Source organism: Micropterus salmoides, unplaced genomic scaffold, assembly GCF_014851395.1.
Source record: "Micropterus salmoides isolate LMB-PRFRI ecotype aquatic unplaced genomic scaffold, ASM1485139v1 Ms_hic_scaffold_16, whole genome shotgun sequence".
Classification (NCBI taxonomy): Eukaryota; Metazoa; Chordata; class Actinopteri; order Centrarchiformes; family Centrarchidae; genus Micropterus; species Micropterus salmoides.
Window position 1 is genome coordinate 7,108,472 of NW_024040707.1, and position 15,448 is coordinate 7,123,919.

The window sequence follows — 15,448 nt, forward strand, 5'->3', positions numbered from 1 at the left end:
AACTGTTGGCAGCATGTTCTGTGGTTCATCTTGTTCATCCCTTTTTCTGAAAGATTTCACAAGTAAATTTACATTTTTTAAATTAAATTAAATTCCATTTCACCTCCACTGTACTGGGGTGGAGGCAGAAATCTGAGAGACAGATACCTCAAAACCTACACAAATAAAACTATCTTCAGATCCCACTGGAGTTGAGAGATGCCACTGCAAGTGACATTATTTTTTGGATTTTGGGTGAACACACATATATATATATAATTGATTCAAATTCGCCATAGCCTTGGTTTTTAAAATTAAAAAGAGGCAGTTGGATGGATCTTGTTAATGTAGGTAGATATGAAAAACATATGTACTTGTCTTGTTTCTATGTTCTGTTTTCTTAGTTTGTTGCTACTGTGAGCTATGAGGCCATCTGCCCCCCACACCTTGATGCCTGCATTGCGGAGGATCTCCAGGGTGGGCCTGACATCAGTCTGGAGCTGGTCCTCCACCCCAGTCAGACACAGCAGCTCCATCTCCATCTCTAGACTCTCAATCACTGTGGCCACCTTCAGAGAGCGATCATGGACGCTGAGCTTGGCCTGGACGTACCGTGCCTGGGGAGCAGGACAGGGATGGGAATATTTTGAGCGGGAGATTAAATTAGTATAAATAAGGTAGAATCGTTGCAAGACTGAAGAAGGAAGATAGCCAGGGATAGAAGGAAAAAATATCAATGTGGCCACCTGCTGTGAAAGTCATGACAAACGCAGAGGGAAAAGTATAAAAAAACTACCAAAAGGGATGCCTCACACAGTGTGCATACATGAGCAGAATCTGTGCGACCTACACAGAGATTAAACTATGTGCAGCATGAATAACATGACACTTCTATACAATATATCAGAGTTTCAGTTTAAACAAAAACATCCAGGTATTTTCTCACAAGCAGCCCTAAAGCTACTATTTTTAGAAAGATGCAAATACAAAACAGACATGATCAATTGGTTCACGCCCCTCTACAACATTCCATCTCCAGGGCAATTTGTGAGACAGATAAAGCAAAAACAATCTGAGTGTGACTCATACAGGAACACAAACTCTGTGTGTGACTCAGTTGGTGACTCACTGCTGCCCACCAGCTCTGCTCACACCATTATACACAGTAATGGGCCTGGGGCTGAAGACTGAGGGGAGACAGCCCTGCCCTGCTCAAACAATGAGTGGGGCCTGGGTGTGTGCGTGGGAGGGTGGGGTATATGGACTGGATCCTCTAATTACCCAACACACTTTGACATTTAGAAATACTGAACATGTCTGCACAAAATATAATTCTGCATTTGTGTGTTTGATACTTTGAGTGCACTTTGAGATGTCTGTTGATGATTCTGTGGTTTACCACATATAAAATAGCTTATTTATCATAAGCCAGACAAACTAAATGTATAAGTTTTGTGTAAGTAGTGTCTGGTCTATGGTCTGGAGACGGTACTTACCTCAAAATCTTGATACTGCTCCTCTGTCAGGGACTTCTTGGTGACCACAAGGACCCTCAGGCCTTCCCTCGCCATGTTTCCGCACTAGAAAACACAGTCAGCAAATCTGGATTCAGCAGGTTACAAAGTCTATTAATCTGTGAGTTATTTATAACAGGAATAAAATCACTGATGTTACATCTTCATCATGTCTTGTAAAAAACGAAGGAAATCTACCTCCTCTTCCAGCCAGTCATTATACTGGACGATGCCTGCCATCACAACATCAGCACCCTTCATGTAGAAAGTGATCTCTCCTGTAGATTCATCCTAGGGAACAATTATTTCCAGTTTATACAGCATGAGACATAAACCGGATATAAAAACTTCTTCTTACATCAAATACCAGAGTATGTTTTGCTCTGAAGGGATTTCCAGTCCATACCCACGTGAGCCAAGGTGCACGTACACCATTTTATGATTTTGTGTTGCCTAGAAATGCATAACTTATTTTGGTATTCACAGGGGGTTTCAAAAAGCATTTGAAAATATTATCATGAGGTAGTCCACTTTCAGAATCCCAGGCTTCCTGAGTATAACTATAGCCCAGCCAAAAAAAATAAAGTTAGTCATCAGACTTAGTCAGAGGTTATTAAAGGTGAGGTTTTTCTCAGATAATATGCTGTAATAGTCATCTGTTTGTCTTTTGTTTGTCTTGTTAAAGTCAGTGTCAAGTCCCAATCTCACCCTAGCAACAAGAACTGACCTGTGACAGAAAGTCTTTCCTATTTAAGCAATAGGGCAAACTAGGAAATCAGTTAAATTTCTTTGAAGCACATGAAAAAGGAAAATGTACAACAGCTAATGCAATTTAACTGACAGAAGAGTGTATTAATCAATTAAATAAAATGATCTTGGTACTCACTCGCACTATGATGCCCATCCTTTTGCTCTCATAAGTGAAGGGGAATATCTGCAGGATGGTGAAGTTCAGTATTTGGCCAGTAGGGGTCCGCAGCTGCATGGAGGACTGGTCTCTACCCACAAGTGTCAGACCAACACTCTCAGTCCACTGCACCAGCGACACCTATGAACACCACATTGTAAAGGCTTCAGTGGGTGGTCATTTAAATATATAAACGAATATTGTTATATAGCTAAAAATTGTTTTCAAAAATGTTTTTTTCCAAATAAGAAATCCTAAATAGTTTCTAGGTACACACAAGAACAGAAAAAAGTGACCACTGCTTTGGGTTTTTATTATTCTCATGGTAAAGCAATTATGTCAATATGATGTTCCATTACTCGAATCACAAAGAAAACAGTGTAGGGCACTTTGGACTGAGTAGGATGTCAGAGAGCACAGCCTTAATCAATAGCTCAAGCATTTTCAGCACTCAAGACTATTGATGGATAAACTAGGGAGATGTCCATTTCTGAACTGAAAATATTATTTTTGCTCGATCGTTTTTGAAGGACACAACAGACAACATCCATTAATACAATGTTAACTTGTGTGTTTGTGGGTCTCTGTGGGGAGGAAAAAAGGGGGAGATGACATTGCCCAATAACTTCCAGACCAGAAGCCAAATTACATACCCAAGTGTTCATCCATCTTCTGACAGGTCTAATAGCATAGCGGCCAAATGGACACAGATGAGAGAAAAGAAAAAAGAAGATGGCCACGTCCCTGCTAATTTAAATAACCACAGATTTTATGGTTCCAAAATTACTTATTTTGGAAATACATGACCATGTAGTCTGACAATGCCTGGCCAGAAGCACTTTAACGTCAGAAAAGCTCTGACTGCCGTAATGTTTGTCATCCAGGTTGGGAAATATGAAGATTGTGCTTAGTCACAGTCTAGAAATAGTCAGTGGGGAGGCATTCTTGGATCTGGTGTCAGTCGTAACAGCACCACCTTGTAACAGCAGCATCTGGGTTGGCTGCAGATTCCTTGACTGAATAATGCTATATCCAATTGGCTTGACTCAGAACCACCACATGGCTGACATCAGTGAATCACACATAATATAAGTCATCCTTTTTTTATTATTACTTATGCATAAGATGATTCTGACATTAATATATGAGCAAAATATCTACCTATTTTCATTTGCATGTAGAAAACTATAAAAAGTGACATGCAGCAAAATGTCAGTTTTGACTGCATTAGTACCAAACCAAATAAACATGCACTCAACAGCTACTGACATTGTGTCCACTGTGCTCACAGCCAAAACCAAATCTATATTTAGACTTCCTGAAAGCAAACTGAATCTTACTCTAGATTGTATCAAACTGATACAACAGACCAACAGGCTCAACAACTCAAAGAAAACAGTTGAAATTTTTATCCAGTGTGACCTTAAGGAATAAAACAGCTCAATTTCCTTCCCACAATATAAACCACACTTCTTTAATCACAACAGATGTACTGCGCTCTATTAAAATATGCTATCAAAGAGGAAATTCAAAAGGGGATAAACGCAATGGGCTGGGGAACACATTAAGGAAATCCGTATTTACACTGCAGGAAATGGATCAAGTCGAATTCCGCAGCCCTCTTCCTGATGTTCAAAGAATTCATACTGATCAAGGACATTTGGCTTGTGAATGTTCCCCTTTAAGCAGTGAAGACACAGATAATGGCATTTGCTGACAAACTCTCTATGTTGAGATCGGAAGTCTGTTCTCCTGTCAGGCCTTCTGTGATTGTCCTTGAATGGATGTGGATGTGATTTAAAAAAAAAATGAACTAACATTATGTTATAGACGTATATATATTATGATGCAGAGACATCTACTGAAGTAAGCATGCTGACCACCTAGCCCCGGCCCGTCCTGTGTTGTAATACCACTTGCGCCTCATGTGGTGATAGTCCGATAGTATATCTCAGGTCTCCCCCCGTAGTTTCAGCTGGGAGATGTGTGTGTGCGATGAGTTCGCTATGTTACACAAGCTCTCTTAGCTTTTAGAGTTTAATAAATAAACAAAATAAACTCACAAAATGTCCTTACACCTATTTTTCTTATTAAATAGAAAAATACAAACGCACACTTTGTGAATTCAACTTTCTCTTTTACTGAACTAACTCATCAAAAAAAACAGTCTTTCCACTATTCCAGTTATCACCAACTGTGGTTTGGTCGAAATAAACCCTTAATTCATAGAGTTAGAAGTGAAAATATTCTGGCTTTACATGCTGTCGCTGGATCTCTGACCTCCGACCTCCCTCTCGCTCTGCCACCTGAACCCGCCGTGTCTTCGTCATTCCGGAGTCAGAGTCAGCTGGTCCATAGAGACTGGACCAGCTGTAAATCACCATGGTGATGTATTCCCTGTCGTCAAATTGGCCTCCGTTGGTCTCAGGGGCTGTGTTTAATTCTGGTCTGGCCATTATCAGTGGGAGGCATTCGAGTCCGGATCCATTGCCTGGTCGCCCTGCTCTGGTTCTGGTGCCCATTCTGGATTCAGTTAGCTAACAGGACTATATGTATTTTTGTGTCTATTTATGTATATCATTTGATGGATATGCTGCAGCTGTTGATATAATAAATGTGGGAAACATGTATGATTCCACACAAATGCAAAAAATGTATTGTTTGTTAAAAATGTTTCTAATGTATAAATCCAGTGAGCCCATCTCAACTTTTTTTATTTAAATTTACTTTATTTTCCTCTGTAACATTTTTTTTTATTTGAATTCCCTGATGTTCAACTGTTGTTGAATTTCTTGTTGCATTTGAAAGGTTCTACCAACATATAAAGTTTATTATTAGGACTATTCGAGTAGCATGACCTGCACTCCAGTAATTGTATGCTGAGTTTCTCACAATGTCACATACTTCTTGCTGTCATATTTAGTAATTACAGAGAGCACAGAGAACTTTTTCTCAGTTCAATATATAAAAACATTTTTTGAAACATCTACAACAATAAAGGATTCTCTGAAATTAAAGGTTATATGATAATTAGATTTTACTTGATAAAATTATCCCCTATCAGACATGTCTTAAGACATATAAAAATACTCTGCTGCGATTAGTAATTTGTGTGTGGTTGGTATGGGTTTTTGACAAAACAGATAACAAGCTCAAATATCCAAGTGAAGTAACAATAAGCAAAGATTATTTTGGACTGGGGGGGGGGGCTTTAAATAACTGAAGTTCTTTATGATACATTATTGGATTAAAAAAATAAATAGTCTTTTGTTCAAATTCAAGCCAAGATAATTGGAATAATTAAATTTTCATATCATCACATACCCTGTGGGTTTTCAAGAACAGAATTTCTACTACAAGGAACATTTAACCCTTCTGTTGACAAAAATAACAAGATGTCGCTAAAACTGGAGGAACATGTACAGTATTTTGTTCTGTGTGGCTAGCCATCATACCTCATCTGGGCTGGAAGCCTGGTAGACTCTGCATGTGTCTTCATAATGCTGCTCCGCCTCAGCCTGGTCTGTCACACCGTTGGCCTCGTATACGGGTGTCACATTGTGTACCAGGGCAATGGCCTTTACAGCTTCATGAACTCTGCTGCTGATGGTCTTGCGTACCTTGGTAGCCGCTGGAGTCCTGGAGACTGGAAGGTCATGGGTGGGCTGAAGAGAATTACAGAAGGTACTGTGATCAAAAGAAGGGTATTGCAGGGGTATTCAATTAGAATTCAAAGTGGTCCAGTTAGAGAAAATTTCCTGAAGCAAAGGTCTGGAACATCAAAACAACTAACTTGCGTTATCATTCAGTACCATAACGTATAGTTGTATCAACAACGGACTGTCAAATCAAATAATATTTCAGTCAGTTTTCACATCAAATTGGAGAGATATAATAAATAATAACTACTCTAATAATAAATTCTAAATTTAAGTAAACTAAAATAAAGTGCCTAATTTTTAGAAAAAATGAAATAAAAAGTGTAGCGTGAAGTGATGAAGTGTAGTTTAAACCAATTACAAATAAATTACAAATAAACACTCAACACATCATAATAGTCATCATAATCTGGAGCAAATAGGGTTTAAGTGTCTTGCTCAGGGACACATTGGTGGATGTCTCACAAAGGGAACTGAACCCAGGTCTCCAACACCAAAGGCAAGCATCTTATCTATGTGCCATGGTCACCCCAGATAATCCATCCACCTCACAGGTGTGGCATATCAAGATGCTGATCAGACAGCATGGGTATTGCACAGGCGTGCATTAGGCTGGCCACAATAAAAGGCCACTCGAAAATGTGCAGTTCCATCACACAGCACAATGCCACAGATGTGCAAGTTTTGAGGAAGCGTACAATTGGCATGCTGACTGCAGGCATGTCCACCAGAGCTGTTGCCCATGAATTGAATGCTCATTTCTTTAGCATAAGCCGTCTCCAAAGACGTTTCAGAGAATTTGGCAGTACATCCAACCGGTGACCACACCAGCCCAGGACCACATCCAGCATCTTCACCTCCAAGATCGTCTGAGACCAGCCACCGGACAGCTGCTGCAACAATCGGTTTGCATAACCAAAGAATTTCTGCACAAACTGTCAGGAACCGTCTCAGGGAAGCTCATCTGTATGCTTGTCATCCTCATCAGGGTCTCGACTGACTGCAACTTCGCACAGCCATTGAAGAGGAGTGGACCAACATTCCACAGGCCACAATAACAACCTGATCAACTCTATGCGAAGGAGATATGTTGCACTGCGTGAGGCAAATGGTGGTCACACTGGATACTGACCAGTTTCCAGACCCCTTGGACCACCCCAATACAGTGAAACTGCACATTTTCATGATGAATGGGGCCAAAAACAAGTGTTGTGTTAGTAATTTTGTTCAGTGCATATTCAACAATACACAAAGACACATTCAAAAAAGCTCATTTGAAAATACAGATTGCTGACTGGAGATGTGTAGTTTTTAGTCGAGTCAAGTTTAAACTAGCTCTTTCACTAAAACCAGTTTCCATAATTTCTAGTAGTAGATAGTGGCCCATAAACATACCCAGATGTGTAAAGTAAATATGAACAATTTGCTTTTGCATTGTGGCATTGCTATTTTTAGAAAGCTGTGCGTTCCAGGGGTTAATGGCACCGTCATTAAAAGAAGTCCGGTCAGTGCTTCGCTTGTGGGCTAATCCTGTTTCCTGCTTCACTAACCTCTGGTGTCAAGGGGGACAAAGAGTGTCATCTGAGGTCAGGAAGCATTCAACCAAACAATAATCACAAACTAATATGTTTCTTAAAACAATGCTCATGTCTGTTTGTTTTACCCTTTCCCTGAATTTTTGAATCTCAACATTTTATTTTCCGTTTGTTTTCTAAATGTTGTGAGAGAATGTGTTAATTTTCATTAATTTCTTCTCTTTACAGACACGGTGCAGTGCACAGACTCATGCATGTATTATTTTTTACCTGTGTGTAGGCGCTGAACACATGGCTCTGTACTTCGTCCATTGAGTCCATCCCATATGCCACAGTTCCAAGGTGGAGCCGCCTGAACACCATTTCATTTTGAGTAAGAGTCCCTATTAAAGATTACATTACAGGCATTAAAATAGTGAAATTCCTCAAAAATAATTACAACTGAAAACAGTTCATTTCACGATTTATTTCAGCACCATGTGCTACACTTTTGCATACTGATTGGCAGCACAAAATCTGAAATACTGTCTTAGATTTAGGTTGCTAAATGAATATTATTTTATAATTTTTTATATATTTAACTCTTTTATCAATAGATAAGTAGTAGTAGTAAAGTATTTCCTTCAGGGGTTGGGATTTACAGACATGAATCACCGAGAACATAGAACAGAGTTTGCATGTCACATATGGTGATTGGGGAAAAATGGTAAGAAAGCCAGAAGTCTTCCCTTCACCCACTACACACAACCTCTGTCGCACTCACATTAAAAGCATTTTTGGCCACTATATCAAAAGGACCTCAGGGGTACACTAGTACATTAGTTTGACCTGCAGACCCCACCGGCCTTATCACGCTCTGGTTGGGGAAATGGCTGATCATTTTATTGGGCATGAGGGCTATAAATCTGATGTGTAACACCTTGCATCTGAGGAAGTGCAATGGTGGAGGTGTTGTGCTCTAAAAGGTGTGTATGGTTGAGAGAGTTAGGGACTTTTTTATGATTTAAGGGTTCAATAAGTAACAGGTCTCCGGGAGCAGAAACCCCACTACAGAACAAACACCCCCTCGACCCACCCCACCCCCAAGGGAAGGAAATGACTTAACTCTGTCCTACTGGATACTTCCTTGGCAAATCCCCAGCACTATAAACTCTCATTGTAGTGCTCCACACGGTGGCCTCAGTGATTCTTTTGGCCACACAACCAAGGTTATTTGAATATAAAGTAAGCTGCTTTTCACAGCCATTTCCTGCAGTCTAACCTGTTTTGTCAGTCAGCAGGTAGGAGATACGTCCAAGCTGTTCAGGTATGGTGCTAGCCCTCACCATCGTCCCAGGGATCTTGGAGTCTTTCTTTATCATCCAACTGAAGACCATCTTTCCCATATCCAGATTGACACGCAAACTGCATCAAATAAAACTAGTAAATGAGTGCTTTTAGACTCCTTACATGTAAATACAATGCAACAATACAGATGACTCTGAAGTAGAGAATCTCAAGTCTTACCTAATGGGCACAATGTTAGAGAAGAGTAGCAGGAAGCGAAATATCTGGAGGTACCAACGGCCAGCGAAGTGCTGGAGGGCCACCATAACAAGTGACACCGCCACCAGGGCCCCAAACAGGATCTTAGTCAAGCAGTTCACTTCCAAGTCAAACAAACCCACCTACCATGAGCAACAGAGGCAAACATTATGAGTCAAATTAATGTAAGCAGAAATGGTCTATGTATATAAAATATGTAGGTTAAATCATCTAAAAGTTAAACAAATTACACAATTATTCTATTATGGATAAATTCTATTAAAATCATAATATATAAATAATAAAATAAATACATCTTCATGCACACTAAATGATGAATGTTGGTCTTCAGGCTCTGGTTCCCACTACTGTACCTTGTGCCTCGGGTTGGAGGTGTTCATGACACTGCGCAGCTCCCTGCCTGTGTAAATCACAACCCCCACCACTGTGCCTGGAGTGAGGGAGAGAAAAAGACCTTAAAAAAATACTGCCTCCGGTCAATATAATAAAAGGGACAACATGAAAAATAGTATGTCAAGAAGATGTTTCCCAGACTAATAATCTTCTAATAATCATTAACAGACTTGATAGACTGAAGAATGTCATTGGGAATATAGGATACAGATTTGCTTGATGAACAACATGTTAGTGTGGCTACTGGCTACTGAGGAAGTACACTTTACAATTATGGTTAGCTGCACCCGAGCTATTTATAAATAAGCAAAAGGTATGACTGCCTCATAATTTGTTTCTGTGTTGTGTGCCTAATTAGACAAGTCATCAGATCAACAGTTGTGAAGGAAGCAATTCATGAGAGCAGCTCTGTACACTAAGAGCAGAGGCTGGTCCTGGTTACTTCCTGCGTATTAGCTGCCTCATCAGCAGAGCTGCACCACCAGTCAGATATTTACCAGAGGCAACAACAGTGCTGGCCCACAGGGTGTTCTCAATGCTGAGACTTTCGTTGACTGGAGGGTCCCCATCTTCCTGTAAAAGTTGAGACGACAAATACATTTCAAATCAATTTCATAATTTATTGTCATTAGAGAGCAAATTTCTGCTGCCTGTTTTATAATATCTGAAGCACTGAATGACAGGAAGTGAAGCTGAGACTCTTGTTTAATTCTTATTAGCTCACATGCTATATGTAAAACATTTCACTGGATACTCATTTATTCATCCATAAAGTTGAAATGAAAATACAGGCAGAGTCTCTTTCTCAAATTATTAATTACATTTTTTTAATCCTCTTTTACCCTGGTCGCACCGTGAACATTTGTTTTATAAGCTGATCTGATGTGAGAAGAATTTTATAGTTTATTAAACAGATTACTTTTATTATCTTTATCCTTAATCTTTCTGTATGGTACATGAAGACTGAGATACCAGTATTACATTAACACAATGGGGTGCATGCCTGAAAGGGGCTTCTGGTTCAACAGAACAGTAATATAAGCACTTACCCTGGAGAAAGTTCCAATAAAGTTATGGATATCAATGTTTGGTTCTTCTGCAAACACATATGATCTGATCTGTAGAAGGTCCTGTGAGACATCCAAAACATGGTTTAGGGTCACTGACACAGGAAAACGTGACTTGAATAATGTTAAAACAATTGAAAAAAAGACAAGAACAAACAAAGCTTTGACTAACTTGCTCATCAAACATTATCTAACTATCTCAGATAATAGATCACTTATTTGGTTTTGCTAGATAGATAGATGATAGATAGCAGAAGCAGCAAAAGTAAGTAAAGTAGCAGACAATAGGAGACAAAACAATGGCAAAAAGTGTTGTTCAACATTACAACTTTCTCCTGCATCCTTAGTGATTCTCCATCTTTATTCTAGGACTCACAGCGGCAGTTGGCAGTCTCTGTGTGCAGGCCACTGGGAGGCGTAGTTTCCAGTCTGTCTCTCCATCCAGTTGGTCAGTCCGCAGGAAACAGGAACCTGGCAAGGAGAGGACAAGAAGTGCCAATAACGCCATATGAAAGCACATTCACCCCTAGGGGGCAACAATAGATAGGCTTTTAGTTAAAAGGTAACATCACAATCTCTATTCTTGGTGATAGCATTGATTGTACAAAGTTCTACATTTATATTTCATTACATACTAAAGGCTGCTGTCAACTCTCTTCTGTGAATGGATCTAAACTGCATATTACTGGTCACATAGAAGTGGAGGCATCCACCGTATCCCATCCCCCCTCTGGCCTACATGCATCATCCTGCCCAAAACTTCCATTCCTGGACTAGGCTCTTCATAATTGACCTAATGGCCTCCACATGGAAGAGAGATAACCAAGCACTATTTCCAGTAAAACAAAGCTGCTGCTTTTCTTCCCGCAACAGGAAGACGCAACAACAACATGCATCTAGCTTCTCTTACAGAGTCATACTTGGGATTGTAGAAGCTGAAAATAGAACCTGAGATGTTTGATGTGCTGTGCCTAGAGATTGTTGTGAAGATTTTGTATATGTGCAAATTAACAAAGCAATTCACTATGTTTGTGTTATCACTGACAAATCTTGTCCTAATCCACTATTTGCTTATTCAGATGAGGCATCCTCCTCTGATGTCGCCTGATGAGTCTTTGCATTTGATTTTTCTGTGTCCCTCGATTTTCCTTTTCATTATCTTCTCATTTGAAAGACAAAATGAGTCACAGACAAAGATGAAGAGAGAACAATGTTTTGTCTACAGTGCCCATCTCACCATTACATGGAGAAGGAACTCTCCACCACACCACACTTTTGAGTGATAGTTTAGTACTGGACCCAATTACAATTTAGACATTGTAGGACTTCCTGTCCTGGCTCAGGGTTAATCCCTGCACCTCAGCGCCTTTTTAAACAAGTTATTTTCCCGGCCTGCCAGCCAGGCAGTCAGCCTGTTGTGGAGATCTGGATGAATGACCAGCAGATGTTTACCATTTCTTTCAGAGGTCCTTAAAAAGATCATGTCAGCAGGAACACGCTGGTTCTACAAAGAAAGGCAGAAAGAAAACATGACTTCAGCATCACTTCCTGATCCAGCACTTTCCCCCCTCCCCCTCTGCTTTCAACTGTAGAAAAGTAATACTTTTAGCTTTTCATGTGCCACATTACCAACAGCCAGTCAGTCAAAATAATAAGCCCTCCTGCAAATCATCCAGTCATGGCCTGAACAGGGCCCTGGCCAGGTTTTACACTCTGCCTGACCTAGTCCCTTCTCTACAAATGCTAAATTTAATTCATCTGGACAGCTTCCCAAAAATTGAACAGTGCATGGATTATTGCTAAGTGGTCGATAGTCTAATAAAGATGTATTATGGCTCGTCAAATGCCGGTTAATAAAAAAATTCCAAACCTTTCTTTTTAGCTACTGGTTTCACCTTTGCTGAGGAGGTCACATTTCTGAATTGTGACCCACTACACTCTAACTAACTCTAAATCACTCAATCAGTCATATTAGTGAAATGTGAAGGACAACATGTGTGACCTTTCCTTCAGCTGCAGTGAAATGAGCTGGAAACTGAAGACAGGACTCACTTCTCATATTTCATGTACAAAGACCTCAGATAATCCACTCTGTCCACAAGAAGAGCAACACAACAGATTCCCCTGAAAACTAATTAGATGTTTTAAACAACTACAAAATATAAATGGGATTTCAAGATGAAAAAAATATAAAATATCATGAAATACTACACAATTGAATTTGCGTTTAAGATCAAATTAAAGGCATTTTAGACTCATGTTTGTTGTGTATGCATTGAGTTTGACAGGTTGATGTTCAGAATTAATCCCAAGATTACAAAATCTTTACTAACTCCGTTCACCTCAACCACCAGTGGAGCAAAGAAGATTAACAACCCCCTCATTATTCGCTGTCATATAAATGGTAACTTGACAGCCCTAAAAAGCAAAACTCTATGGATGGTATGGATGAAACTATCTTGAACAAACCTTTTCCACGATTATAAGATCTCCAACTTGAATACCGCTGCTTTTAACTTTCACGGTGCCTGAAATACAGAACAAAATTTAACTTTGTATATTATTTGATTATTAATATGAAATGCAAATACACCAACTATGTAGTTAACATCTACAATAAATGTGGACCGGTTATGGAATGATCCTCCTAAGATCATATCTAAACAGAACAGAAACTGTGTTTTTTTAAATCAAATATGGCTTTAAAACACTGTCTTCTTTGGATGAACTATTGTCCTTCATCCCCTACCAGTCACCCCAGCAAATTTGGGAAGGCAATTTTCCTTGCAGATTTAAAAGAATGCTGGGGGAGTAGAGCCTTTTTTCTCATTGCATTCGGAACGAATAGGCAAAACTGTTTGGAAGAGATCACTGACCCTTAACCTCTGTCTTGACCTCTGAGCCTTGCATATGTAAGACATTAAAGCACATTAATATTACTATGCATTAAGGTTCACGGGACGTCATATTAGTGCTCCACTAAAAAATTCACGTTAGATTACAGAAGAAAAAGGACACAATTCAGAACACAGCTGAAACAAAATGTGTTATTTTCTAAAATAAAAGATGGAGCTTTGATTACTATATGGATGAGTTTTTATATCAATATCTCATGCACATTTGTTCATGTACCAGTTTGTTGATCAACAGATCAACTATTTTGACTAATCGATTAATGACTTTATTCATTTTTCAAGCAAAAATGCCAAACATTTACTAGTTCCAGCTTCTCAAATGTTGCTTTTCTTTGTCATATATGACCATCAACTTTGCTTTTTAGACTGTCGAAAAAAGCTATTTGAATACATCTCATTGAGCAGTGGGAAATTATAACGAGCTATTTTCATTATGTTGTGGCAAAACAACTTCAGCCAGTTTCTTCCTAAGCCAGAAAAACAACACACCAAGTTCTGACATAGAGTTATAAACCACAAGATATAAACAGGGTCCGTTATCATGTAGGCAACCAGTCATTGTGTTTATGGGTAAAACAAGCTGCCACATCAAAGGGGCAAAGTGATGGAAACCACAAGAGCGCTCCTGCTTTTTATTGCTGGTAGCACTTTATACCGAGGCCTCTTATGTACACTTTTACATCTCTGCTTTGAATTACCCACCATTTCCCCTAGCCCCAATAAGTTTTAATAGGACCAACCTCCTACAGTTAATAGACGCTGATGCTACGAAATCAGCAACATGGTTCAGATATCAACACAGACAAAACATAACCAATGTCGTGCAGGCTTCTAATCCTTACCTCTTGTTGAAAGCTTGCTGTAAATCTGAGAGTTCACTTCTTTGTCTCGAAGGTAACATCTTATTTCTTCGATTGCCTCTCTCATGATGGTAATAATCAAAACAAGCCCCTAGAAAGTAAAATGTAAAAAAAAAAGTAACTTTCCTCAAAGTAGAGAACAACAAACAAATTTTACATACGCAAATGTTGTAGCAACTATGTTTGTGGGAAATACCTTAACATTTTAACACTAAGATGCATTGAACACAAATTGAGGTCAAATTGATTGACGGCAATGATGAGAACACATACCAAAGGGACCCAGTAGGTGTAGAGCGCACCTAAGCGTAGCTCGTTGACAAATTGAGAGCAGGCCAAAAGCAAAAAGTATAAGTTTAAGAAGTATTTGAACTGATGGAACAGCACCTGTGAACATGAAACAAAGAAGCACAGAGTGAAATATGTACTGTGTAGGGATGCACAGATTACTCTTTTTCAGTCCCTATCCCAATACCAATACCTGGTATCCAGTGTAAAATGAATAAGCTGTTTTCCTCACTTGGGAAAGAGACTGGGAATAGTGTTCTTCAGCATGATGCTACCGTAGGTGCTTGATTAAGTTGGCTGTGTTATGTTTAGCAGTTCTACCACCACCCCTCGAAGCATTGGCTTTGCATATTTTGCAACAGCCATAAAACTTGTTGGTGTAGCAAACATGAAAAACATCCAAACAGCGGACCCCTTGGTTTTATCTCCCTCCATACAATGTCAGCTCTCCTAGCAAAATATTCAGGTCTACCGGCACACTGCTGGCTCATTGAATAGTACAAGCATAACTGAATATACAGCTATTTGAGTCAGTATCGGACCCGTGCATCCAAGTTATTGTGCATATGACTGTATCTGACATTTACTGCCAGACATGTTTCTTTTATGACCGTGACTGACCATTGGTCTCCATCTACGGTCTCCTTGTGCCTTGTTATAACACTGTTTTGGTGACATCTAGGTGAAAAGTCATCCAAGCATAAAATATAAATCATTGTGATTCAGGTATACAAAAAACATTTGTTTCAACACAATTTCAATATGGAATGTGTGACAAGTTTGAAT

General features: G+C 39.4%; 1 protein-coding gene across 1 annotated transcript in view; it reads right to left on the bottom strand.

The window, feature by feature from the left end:
- LOC119905130 (probable phospholipid-transporting ATPase IIA) overlaps positions 1 to 15,448 on the bottom strand; it is a 33,173-nt gene that overhangs the window by 13,099 nt on the left and 4,626 nt on the right. The window contains exons 3-18 of the mRNA XM_038721867.1: positions 14,648 to 14,761; positions 14,357 to 14,465; positions 13,069 to 13,127; positions 12,052 to 12,103; positions 10,976 to 11,070; positions 10,582 to 10,662; positions 10,030 to 10,105; positions 9,493 to 9,569; positions 9,101 to 9,261; positions 8,856 to 8,998; positions 7,865 to 7,977; positions 5,856 to 6,065; positions 2,380 to 2,541; positions 1,692 to 1,784; positions 1,476 to 1,559; positions 426 to 596 (exon numbers count right to left, since the gene is read on the bottom strand). Of these exons, the coding sequence (XP_038577795.1) occupies positions 426 to 596; positions 1,476 to 1,559; positions 1,692 to 1,784; positions 2,380 to 2,541; positions 5,856 to 6,065; positions 7,865 to 7,977; positions 8,856 to 8,998; positions 9,101 to 9,261; positions 9,493 to 9,569; positions 10,030 to 10,105; positions 10,582 to 10,662; positions 10,976 to 11,070; positions 12,052 to 12,103; positions 13,069 to 13,127; positions 14,357 to 14,465; positions 14,648 to 14,761 (1,800 nt within the window). The remainder of the gene's footprint in view (positions 1 to 425; positions 597 to 1,475; positions 1,560 to 1,691; positions 1,785 to 2,379; positions 2,542 to 5,855; positions 6,066 to 7,864; positions 7,978 to 8,855; positions 8,999 to 9,100; positions 9,262 to 9,492; positions 9,570 to 10,029; positions 10,106 to 10,581; positions 10,663 to 10,975; positions 11,071 to 12,051; positions 12,104 to 13,068; positions 13,128 to 14,356; positions 14,466 to 14,647; positions 14,762 to 15,448) is intronic.